This window comes from Astyanax mexicanus, chromosome 19 (assembly GCF_023375975.1).
Source record: "Astyanax mexicanus isolate ESR-SI-001 chromosome 19, AstMex3_surface, whole genome shotgun sequence".
NCBI classification, from domain to species: domain Eukaryota; kingdom Metazoa; phylum Chordata; class Actinopteri; order Characiformes; family Acestrorhamphidae; genus Astyanax; species Astyanax mexicanus.
In genome coordinates this window covers 4,122,501-4,134,992 of record NC_064426.1, presented here as the reverse complement: position 1 = coordinate 4,134,992, position 12,492 = coordinate 4,122,501, and the positions used below count along the sequence as shown (strand labels likewise).

Sequence of the window (12,492 nt, the reverse complement as noted above, 5' to 3'; positions counted from 1 at the left end):
TAGCAGAGGTAAGCATGAAGTGCTGTAAGATTTTGCTTTGGACTTGATACTATAACACAGTGGACCAACACCAGCAGATGACATGTCTCTCCGAACCAGTAACTTTTCAATGATATTGTATTTTTTTGAGATGCATGTGTAGAATTAGAGCCTTTGCTTGCTTCCTACAAAGCTAAATTTGTGAGAGTTACACAAAGCGTTTGTGTCTTTTCAAATGTACTACGTGCCTCTTTGTCTTCCTCCATGGATTTCACTCATCTTCCATGTTCTTGGCGTGGCTAAAGAAGCTCCTGTGCAACGTCTTCAGCTTTTTTTGGTTTATGTTTGCCTGCATTTACAGTACAGGCTGAAAGTTTGGACACACCTTCTCTTTTTCAATGCGTTTTCTTTATTTTTTCATGACTATTTATATTGTAGATTCTCACTGAAGCATCACAACTATGAATGAACACATGTGGAGTTTTATGTACTTAACAAAAAAAGATGAAATAACTGAGCAAAATATCCACCCTTTGCTCTGATTACTGCTTTGCACACTCTTGGCATCATTCTCTCAATGAGCTTCTTTTAAGAGGTGGCCACCTGAAATGAAAAGTTTTCCAACAGTCTTGAAGGAAGGAGTTCCCAGAGGTGTTTATTAGCACTTGTTGCTCCTTTGCCTTCTTCACTCTGTGCTCCAGCTCACCCCAAACCATCTGGATTGGGTTCAGGTCCGGTGAATGTGGAGGTTCAGCTCATTTTTTTAAGGTTAAGTACATAAAACTCCACATGTGTTTATTCATAGGTTTGATGCTTCAGTGATAATCTACAATACAGTAAATAGTCATGAAAATAAAGAAAACGCATTGAAAAAGAGAAGGTGTGTCTGAGAAGGTGGCCTGTACTGTATGCCCCTTGTTGCGTCGTCTTTGCGATTAGCATGCTAAGGCTTTCATTTCTAAAATGTTAGCTTTTAGCGACCAATATTGTGATATGTATCCAATGGGGGATTGGGTAACCCCATCTAAGTCCCCAGTGACCCTTTGTCGTAAGTACTAGACAGTGTTTTGTTGATGGAGCCAAATATTTAAATCTCTAAATAAGACCCATTTGGGACTCAGCCGAACTTCCGAGGTTTCTTGTGACAGTGACGGTGTTTCACTAGGGTTACTAGAAGGAAGACGTGCTGTCAGCAGCCTGTGTGTGTGTTTACACGCCGGTTCATTTTTAGAAAGCCGTTCCGCCCCCCTGCCCGGCCCCCCCGCCCGGCCCCTGCGGTCGGCTGTGGGCTATTTGTGTGTGAGTATGACTGGAGGATAAGTGATGGTGTCTCATGACCGGCTACTGCTGAGACGGGTCCAATGAAACACTTCAAGTCCAATAGGTGATGATGCTGCGCTCGGGATATGTGGCCACGGGTGCCAAGACAATAATAGCTCGTCTAATGTTTCCTCCAGCTCTTAGCTATTAGCTTTTAGCGCTATGCTAAGATCTGCTGCTACGCTACACTCAGCTGCCCGTTACACCCTGCTCGCCTCCCTGTGTGTCCCCTACGAGGCAGGGGAGGGAGGGCACGGACCCGGCCCCGGCCTGGCCCCGCCGTCACCCCTGCTGGTGCTATGCCTGTCAAATAAAATAACTTTTTTTGGACGATATATTTTCCTAGAAATTATTGCGATACACGATATTTTTTGTCATTTTAAGACTATTAAATTCCACTGACATAATGATAAAAGAATAGCACAAAAAAGTAATTGTACACTTTTTTGATAAAGAACAAATTTAAATAATAATTTATTATAATTAGTTTGGGAATTATATATGTATTTCTTCACCTACTTTAGTCCACACTGTGTGTATGGACTAAAGTTATTAAAGCAAGACTATTTACATTGTAGATTCTCACTGAAACATCAAAACTATGAATGAACACATGTGGAGTTTTATGTACTTAATTAAAAAGGTGAAATAACTGAAAATATAAAAAAAATATATATATTCTAGTTTCTTTAAAATATCCACCCTTTGCTCTGATTACTTCTTTGCACACTCTTGGCATCATTCTCTCAATGAGCTTCATTTAAGAGGTGGTCACCTGAAATGAAAAGTTTTCCAACAGTTTTGAAGGAAGGAAGGAGTTCCCAGAGGTGTTTATTAGCACTTGTTGCTCCTTTGCCTTCTTCACTCTGTGCTCCAGCTCACCCCAAACCATCTGGATTGGGTTCAGGTCCGGTGACTGTGGAGGACAGCTCATTTTTTTGTTAAGTACATAAAACTCCACATGTGTTCATTCATAGTTTTGATGCTTCAGTGAGAATCTGCAATGTAAATAGTCATGAAAATAAAGAAAATGCACTGAAAAAGAAAAGGTGTGTTCGATTATCAAAAATTATTGAGGTTTTGTTAATTTATTGTGCGATAAATCAATACTGCAATTACTGTGACAGCCCTAGCTGGTGCACATCTCTAATGGCTTCGCTGGAGCCTCTCTAATGCGTCTTTGTGGCTGGAAACACATCCTCCGCTGTGAATCACCGTACAGCCGGCCTGGTGCAGGGGCTGCTGGACCAGTGTGAGCGCGACTGAGTCAGGGTTTGCTAATGGTGGCTCTGCGGGGTCATCACACTGTATCACACTGTAATGGACACACGGCTATTTCGTCTGTACAAAATATGCTTACAAATATACGGAAGCGTTAAGTGGTTTCCTTAGAAGACGTTTCATATAACTACCTCTGGTTCCAAGAAAAAAAACACTTTTAAAAGTCTTAAAAGCTAAATTGCTGGTTTGACTCCTGTACATGTATCTTGCTATCAGCTGCCAGAGCGCTGAGAGAGCACAACTTCCCCTCATCAGTCCTAGGGTGATGTAGTGCTGACGGGCGACATTTACTAGCAGTTAGCCGCTAATGCTAATGCTAGTGCTGCTGCTGCACCCAGCCTTAGTGGAAATCTGGAAATCTAAACTTACTGTTAATAAACAGAAGTGCTTTACTCACCCAAATAAACAGTTTAGCTTAGCTAACAACAACCAACAAGCAGCGAGACCTGTTGGGTTAGAAGAAAAAAAAAAAAACATGGCGACACCCCTGTTCCTTACTAGTGTCATAAAATGCGTCTTATGATCTGGTGCGCCTTATAATGTAGTGCGAAAAATACGGTATGTGTTTCTGAAACATAGAGCTCATAAAAGCCTTTACTCTCAGTGGGAATTTCCTGAACACCTGAATAACAGTGTTTTGCCTGTGTTTTGTGTGTGCGTGTGTGTGTGTGTTCAGGCAAGGCGAGTATGAACGTGCACTGGGAGGACGACTCCATGGAGACGGTGCCGGCGGTGCCCGTGCGGATCGCCTTCGTGCTGGTGGTCCACGGCCGAGCCGCCCGCCAGGTTCAGCGTCTCTTCAAGGCCATTTACCACACCTCCCACTTCTACTACATCCACGTGGACCAGGTACATTATACATTATTTATATATATATATATATATATATATATATATATATATATATATATACACACAAACACACACACACACACGCATACGCCCACACACACCCTCTCTACCACACCTCCCACTTCTACTACATCCACGTGGACCAGGAACCAGCATACGAGAATCTGGTTCTTCATTAATATAAAACTGATGCTTTAATAGATGCATTATTTACATATAACACTGTACATAAACACACACACACACACACACACACACACACATCCTCCTTCCCCTTCCCACCTCCTACCGCTTACTCCTTATCCGCCTGAATTAGCAGTAGCGTACAATTTAAATACATATATATATATATTAGGTCTGCAACTAATGATTATTTTGGTGATTATGATTATGACTAATTATGATTATAACTAATGATTATTATTCGACTAATCTGGTGATTATTTTTTTCGATTAGTCGATTAGTCAACGATTTATTTCTGCCATGTCCTCCATCTCTATGATAGAATGATAAAACTATAGAAACAGCTGAACATGAGATTTAAAGGCATATATATGTACAGACGTTGTTTAAAAGTGGAAATTACTGATATTTAAAGGGTTAAAAATGTATTCTGTTGTGTTTGGGCTCTTTTGGAGTGAGCCATATATATATTCACTATATCCACATATCCATATAGGTTAGTTTTTTTTTTCTAGTAGCATTAAGATGTACACAATATGTGCATCAATACACAAAGTAGTCCATTTACAATATACTTTAAGTGTAACTAAAATATACTTAAGTTGCCATGAGTTTTTTTTTTTAATAGTATATTAGTATGCATTTTTAGTATGCATTAAAATTATATACATTTGTTCAAACATATTCTGCTTTGTTAAACAGAATAATTCCGCATGTGTTGTTGTATAGTTTTAATATAGTCTTCAATATTAAATTTACAATGTAAAAAAAACAAAAACAATATTGATAAAGAAAGAAAACACGTTGATTAGGAAGATGAGAAGGAGTGAGAGGAGGTGTGTCCAAACTTTTGACTGGTACTGTATGTATATATATATATATATATATATATATATATATATATATATATATATATATATATATATATATATATATATATATATATATATATACATTCTCTCTCTCTCTCTCTCTCTCTCTCTCTTTCTCTCTCTCTTTTCACACTACATCTGCATGAACCAAGTACACACACACACACACACACACTTGGTGCTGTTTGTAGTCGGCTGTGATGATATTTAGCTTTGAATGTGTTTGTGCTTCTGACTGCTACACAGTGTTCCTGTTTGATCAGATTAGTCCTTTGCTGTGTGAATGTGTGTGTGTGTGTGTGCTCTTGTGTATGCGTAGGAGGGCTGATTGTGCTCTTGTATGTGTGTGTGTGTGTGTGTGTGTGTAAATGTCAGTATAAGTATGAACCGGGTCTGTATGGCAGTATCAGTGAGCAGAATGTCAGTGTGTGTGTGTGTGTGTGTGTGCAGCTGTTGGGGTGTAAATACAGAGCACTCTGTAATCAGTGCAGGTTTGATTCTGATCCAGCGCCATTATTCTTTATAACACCTACAACATCAAGCTCAGTTTAATAAATATAAAATGAATTTATCTGTTTCTCCTGTTTACTTTTCAGATCGGAGCTGTTTAAACTATAAATAATGTAACATTTTTAATGTTATTAAAATTTTAAACAGTATGAGTTTAATCAAGAATTAATCCATCCTTTAATCCTTTGAACTCTAGAATAAATATTATTTTATTATAATGTTATTAATCGTAGAGCAGAAAAGTTTGTGAATGATTTGCCAATTGTTTCATGGTTTAGTATATCTTGTGGAATCCCACAGGGCTATATTCTAGGCCCTACAGGGGTCGGACAATGAAACTGAAACACCTGTTATTTTAGTGTGGGATTTTAGGTTTCATGGCTAAATTGGAGCAGCCTGGTGTCCAATCTTCATTAATTGCACATTATTGCACCAGTAAGAGCGTAAAGAGTGTGAAGGTTCAATTAGCAGGGTAAGAGCACAGTTCTGCTCTAAATATTGCAATGCACACAACATTATGGGAGACATACCAGAGTTTAAAAAAGGACAAATTGTTGGTGCACGTCTTGCTGGAGCATCTGTGACCAAGACAGCAAGTCTTTGTGATGCATCTAGAGCCACGGTATCCAGGTTAATGTCAGCATACCACCAAGAAGGACCAACCACATCCAACAGGATTAACTGTGGACGCTGTAAGAGGAAGCTGTCTGAAAGGGATGTTCGGGTGCTAACCCGGATTGTATCCAAAAAACATAAAACCACGGCTGATCAAATCACGGCAGAATTCAATGTGCACCTCAACTCTCCTGTTTCCACCAGAACTGTCCGTCTAAAACCAGGTGTTTCAGTTTCATTGTCCAACCCCTGTATGAAATTAATGTTTAATGTACTGTATTGATTTGTTTATTTATTTATATCATGATATCTAGATCAGAATAAGAGGCATTCTCTTACTCTCTCTCTCTCTCTCTCTCTCTCTCTCTTTCCAGCTTTCTCTTCTTCTTTCGCTCTCTGTCTCTCTGTACCTGATAATGTCAGTGCTAATTGTGCCTGGTTGGAGCTGCCCTAGCCAACTGTAAGTGCTCTAGAAGTGTTCTAGAAGCAGTTCAGAAAAATGGGCACAAAAAAAAGTTACATTTTTACATTCATTACATATTAATTAAAGTCAGGAACAGCAGTGATGCATCAGGAGACGCACAGCAGGAGTGTCTGCTTGGGTAAATATTGAGGATAGTTTTAAATTTAGTTCGACTTGTTTTTGGTGTCAGAATTAGAGTCCTGATTTCTTCCTCATCTCTAATTCACACAGAGGAAACGAGGCAGAGATTTCCTGTTTCGGAGGGCTGGTGTTCCTCTCCTGCAGCGAGAGAACTTCCTCCAGAGGCGGGGAGACGGATGGGGGGTTGGAGGGGGGTGGGGGTGATACTGGTGGGGGTGGAGGGTGGAGGGAAGGTGGGGGTAAAGAAGGCTGCTAGATAAACAGCAGGTTTCCGAGCGGCGCTCCTCATTCAATAAGCTGTTTGAAAAGGCTGATGGGGGATTATTACGGAGCAGCACTTCAGTGGCTTACTTACCGCTTTTCTCTCTCTCTCTGCACACAGCGAGCGACCGAGGGGGAACATGAAAGCCTGTTTATTCAGACGTGCAGCTCTCGCACACACACACACACACACACACACACACGCACACACACGCACGGAGACACTGTCCCCCCCCCCCGGCCTTAATTACACACGTCCCAGCGCACACTTAATGAACTACTTCAAGTTGGGGCAGGAATGAGTCAATGGTAGGCTGGTTGGTGGGCTTTAAAGCCGCCGTCTTGTAATCTCTAAAGGATGTGATAAAACGACTGCCTTTCAATCAGTCAATCATCCGGAGTCTGTGAATCTCTCTCTCTCTCTCTCCGTCCCTCTCTTTCTTTTTCTCTGTATCTCTTTCTCTCTATCTCTTTATCTCCCTTTTTCCTGTTTCCAGCTCTTCTTCTCTCTTCAACTCTGTCTCCCTCACCCCCCCCTCTCTCTTTTTTTTTCCACCTCTCTTTCTCTCCATCTCTCTCTTTCTCTCTTTCTCTGTCTCTCTCATTTTCTTTTTTTTTCAACTGAAATTGCCTTATTGGCATTACCGTATTTTTCGGACTATAAGGCGCACTTAAAAACTTTTAATTTTCACAAAAATTGACAGTGCGTCTTATAATACGGTGCGCCTTTTGTATGGATTTTACTCGTCAGGTTGTAAGGAGCAGTAAACACACACTCCGTGCAGCGTTATACAGAGTTTCAGTGCTATACAGAGTCCAGAGCCGTGCAGCTCCGAGGCTGAGCAGCAATAGCATTAGCTAGCTTATTCACTGTTCAGAGATCAGTATTATCTAAATTTTACCCGTCAGGTGTAAGGAGCAGTAAACACACACTCCGTGCAGAGCAGCAATAGCATTAGCTAGATGCTAACCGCTTAGCTAGCTAGCTTTTTCACTGTTCAGAGATCGGTATTTTGTAAATTTAGCACTTTTAATACTGCTGGAGCAGTATTATTAGAGTCAGATGCTAATCGCTAAGCGTTCACCGTTCAGAGGTGAGTTATCGGCCTGTAAGTCTGTGCTGCTTTGCCTGGCTAGCATTAGCTAGATGCTAAGCGCTAACTCTCTCAGAGGTGAGTTTTATCAGCCTGTAATCTGCTTGTTTACCGTGTTAAAACAAGCTACGGGGGACGAATCGCTAGCTAATATCTCACTGTCTTACCAGAACACGCAGGATTACTCAGTGTAACGCTGTCGTTTAAGTTTGGGTTAACTTTACTAGTTTAGGTGACTAGCTAGCGTGCTAGCGGATAGCTATGCTAACGCTGGTGCAGCAAGCCTTAGTGGACATCTGGAAATCTAAGCTTACTGTAAATAAACTGAAGCACGTTACTCACCCAAATAAACAGTTTTCAGGAGAGGAATCTGTGTAGATTAATATCCAGCACTCGTTTGACTTTGAAAAAGCTAGATTTATATATACTGAGACGCTCCACCGGCAAGCGACCACCCCCGGTGGGGGAAGGGAAACATGGCGCCACCCCTGTTCACTTTGATATAGGCACCCTTTCTAGTGTCACTTAACGCGCCTTATAATGCGATGCGCCCTATGTATGGAAAAATAGCAGAAAATAGGCGTTCTTTGATAGTGCGTCTTATAATACGGTGCGCCTTATAGTCCGAAAAATGCGGTAATTGCAAAATATATATTAACATATCTTACATATTAAAGTAAATCATATAGATAAATACAAAAAATAGATAAATGAATAATATATTAATAACAATGTTATATGTTGTAATTATTTAAAAAGGGTTGTGATTAGACTCACTGTAGACTCTTTCTGTCTGTATCTCTCTCTCTCTCTCTCCCTCTCCCTCTCTTTCTTTTTCTCTGTATCTCTTTCTCTCTTTCTTTCTCTCCCTTTTCCCTATCTTCCTCTATCTTTCCAGCTCTTCCTCTCTCTTCAACTCTGCCTCCCTCACCCTCTCTCTCTCTCTCTCTCTCTCTCTCTCTCTCTCTCTCTCTCTCTTTCAATTTAAAATAGCTTTATTGGCATGAATTGCAATTAACAACTTTTGCCAAAACAATGAAAACAAGTAGTTACTATACATATAGATATCTTAACATATCTTACATATTAAAGTAAATCATATAGATACATAGAAAATAGGTAAATGAATAAGATATCAATAACAATTTAAAAGGAGTTGTGATTAGACTCTCTCTCTCTCTCTCTCTCTCTCTCGGTTTCTCTCTCTCTCTCTCTCTCTCTCTCTCTGTATCTCTCTCTCTCTCTCTCGGTTTCTCTCTCTCTCTCTCTCTCTCTCTCTCTCTCTGTGTGACGTTCTGGCTCCTCTCCTCCTGCTCTTCTTTCATGAGCTGTTAAAATCGTAGGAGGGACGTGGAGTTACAACACAAACGGGATCAAAGCCAGCTAAAGAAGAGTGGAGTGGGATGGTGGGAGGCAGGGGAAGAGAAAAAGTCACGTCGTTGCATCGTTAATCCAGCATGTAACATACACTGATGTGCTAAAGTTCTAAATAAATTCTCTTTTTGTTTCTGTTTTTTTGTTGTTGCAGCGCTCTAACTTCCTCCACCGGCAGATGATAGCTCTTTCTAACCAGTACCCCAACGTACGGGTCACTCCCTGGCGCATGTCCACCATCTGGGGCGGAGCCAGCCTGCTGAGCATGTACCTGCAGAGCATGAGGGACCTGCTGGCCATGCCCGAGTGGCCCTGGGACTTCTTCATCAACCTGAGCGCCGCAGATTATCCAATCAGGTGAGTCAGTGAAGTGAGCTGAGTTTATCTGAGCAGTGATTTATATTATACAGTGGTGAAGAGGATAACTGTGCTGCCAGTAGGTGTGTGGTCATATTCTATTGGCAGTACTTCGCTACAGGGTTCTAGATAAATTGTGTGTGTTTGTATGAGTGTGTGTGTGTGTGTGCTGTGTATAAGTAAGTAAAGACCTGGTGATATACTGAGGATACAATACAATAATAATAATTAAATAAATAATAAAAAATCTATATTAAGGTTTTAAAAATCATTACAATATTGCAAAAAATAATGCTGTGCATCCTGCATATGAAATATAATATGATATATATATATATAAGGTGGAAAAATATATATTACTGTTTTTTTTTGCACCGGTTTATAAGGCACACTATCAATGAATGTCTACTTTCTGGTCTATTTTTATACACAAAGCAAAAAGAAAGAGCAAGTGCGGTTAGCAGCTAATGCTAATGCTGCTCCAGCAGTGCTAGCTGGGGTTAGCAGCAGGTTACAGGCCGATAATATTCACCTCTCAATGACAAATAAGCTAGCGCTTAGTATTTGTATACCTCAAATTGAAAACCTCTGGAATATAATCAAGAGGAAGATGGATAATCACAAGCCATCAAACCACCAAACTGAACTGCTTGGTGAATTTTTGCACCAGGAGTAAAGCAGCATAAAGTTATCCAAAAGCAGTGTGTAAGACTGGTGGAGGAGAACATGATTCCACCAAATATTGATTTCTGAAGTCTTAAAACTTTATGAATATGAACTTGTTTTCTTTGTATTATTTGAGCTTTTGTCTGAAAGCTCTGCATCTTTTTTGTTATTTCAGCCATTTCTCTGTAATTTTCTGCAAATAAATTCATTAAATGAGAATATTTTTATTAGGAATTTGGGAGAAATGTTGTCTGTAGTTTATAGAATAAAACAACAATGTTCATTTTACTCAAACATAAACCTATAAATAACAAAATCAGAGAAACTGATTCTGAAATGAAAACTGAAGTGCTCTCTTAATTCTTTCCAGAGCTGTAGTTTTCATAAATGTATTTTTTTTACGTCTGTGGTCATGGGAGCACAGAAAACAGTCCAGTTTCTTCCAGTAGTTTCATCTAAATAATGAAGTGATGTCCCAGCGGACAAGCTCCAGCTACCTGAAAGACGATCCCGCAAACAGACCTCCATCTGAGGCCCATCTGTGGTCTGTGTTGTGAGGTGTGGTCAGTGTGGATGCTGTTAGTGCGTGTGGAAGTATTTGGTGTGTAATGGACGGAGGGTGAGATGTGGGGTATCTCTGTCTTTCTCCCGCATTAAAAATCGATCACACGGACTGTTTTCCTGCAGCGTTCAGGAATCGGGGGGGTGTGGGGGGGGGGCGGGGGATCGATAGGAGTGGGTGATAAATTCCGGCCGGCTCTCCGTGCGCCGCCGTCCGAGGTTAATCCAGGTGCTCTATCAGCCGGTCCCACAACGGCCCTATACACACCGGAGAGTGAGAGAAAAAGAGAGAGAGAGAGAGAGAAAGAGGGAAAGAGAGAGAGAGAGAGACGGGGGCGGTTAGCTTTAAGCTAAAGCTCCTTAAACTGGGACATCAAAGAGATGTGAGCCGTTCGTTTTATCTCGCACGAGGGCCGGGTTTAGGTGTGATTTGGAACCAGCCTGTCTGGGAGGCCGAGCCGACAGTCTCATTTCGCACGGCGCTCCGACACGGGCCTGCTGAAAAAAAAAAAAAAAAGAAGAGAGAAAAAAGGAAAGAAAAACGTGTGAACGTGAGGCTGCATTAAGCCTGGGGGGTGAATTATGATGTCATAGACACCAGTCAACCATAACATTATGACCATGTCCATATTTATATTTTCAGCTCTACTGATCATATAGGACACTCTGTAATTCTATAATAATTACAGTATTTGTCCTGTAGTATCTGTTTTTCTGTATACTTTATTTTATTAATATCCTCCTTTCACTCTGTTCTTCAATACTCAGGACAATCCCACAGGTTATATTATCTACTGTTTTTCGCTGAACTCTTTTCTCTGGTCCTCCGGTAATTTTAGTCCCGTCCAGATGCACATCTCTGAGTTGGTCTCCTCGCATTTAATAAAATAGCTATTTACACTTTAGGTACGCGTTTCCACGGAAATCCATGTAAACACAACAGCGAGTGGAAATGGAGGAGCTACTGAACGAGATGTCGTGAACAAGAAAACCTAAAAACTTGCTGATCCTCGTTGTGCTAAATGTAGTGATTAGCACTGATTAGCATGGTGGTGGTGTATGAGGTGTTAGTGTGTGTTGGGCTGGTGGTAAAGTGAGTGAATCAGATACAGCAGCAGTGCTGCTGGAGTTCTTAAACATATCAGTGGACAACCAACATTGAAAAACTGTGCAGCAACAGATTCAGAGCTTCTGTCTCTGACCGTGTCTACTACTTTATTTACAAGGTGTTTCAGCTGTAGGTAGGAGTGTGTAATATTGGAGTGGAGGACAGTGAGTGATGATTAAACGCAGTGTTTAAAAACTCCAGCAGCACTGCTGCTGTATCTGATCCACTCACTGTACCACCAGCACAACACATATTAACACCTCATACACCTCATACACCACCACCATGCTAATCCGTGCTGATCACTGACTGCAGTGCTGTGAATAATAAAGACCCACCACCCAAATACTACTACTACTACTACTACTAATAATAATAATAATAATAATAATAATGATAATAATAATAATAATAATAATAATAATAATAATAATAATAGCTGCTCTGTGGTGGTTTTCTCTCCTATGGGTTCTGAGTTCTGAAGAACAACCTAAAATACCAGAGCAACCACCTGAAATAACAGTGTAGCCATTAAGAAATACCTTAGCAACAACTTAGCATACTTAGCATTGAAACATCCTAATGGAACGTTTTAGCTTAGCATTAAATGGTTATAGTGTGACTATAGTGTGTGTGTGTGTTTGTGAGTAGGTGGATGGTCCCTCTTATTAAGGTGTCTGAGGTCAGCCATGGGTCAGTGGGGAGATAGTGTGTGTGTGAGTGTGTGTGTGAGTGTGTGTGTGTGTGTGTGTGTGTGTGTGTGTGTGTGTGTGTGTGTGTGTGTGTGTGTGTGTGTGTGAGCACCTGTGAGGAGTGGTGTAATGAAAGGAATAGATTGAAGTCTTTCATCCTCC

General features: G+C 40.7%; 1 protein-coding gene across 1 annotated transcript in view; it reads left to right on the top strand.

Annotated features, from left to right (window-relative positions):
- The window catches only part of xylt1 (xylosyltransferase I), a 118,051-nt gene that overhangs the window by 73,392 nt on the left and 32,167 nt on the right, over positions 1-12,492 (top strand). The window contains exons 3-4 of the mRNA XM_022676094.2: positions 3,257-3,429; positions 9,101-9,303. Coding sequence (XP_022531815.2) covers positions 3,257-3,429; positions 9,101-9,303 — 376 coding nt within the window. The remainder of the gene's footprint in view (positions 1-3,256; positions 3,430-9,100; positions 9,304-12,492) is intronic.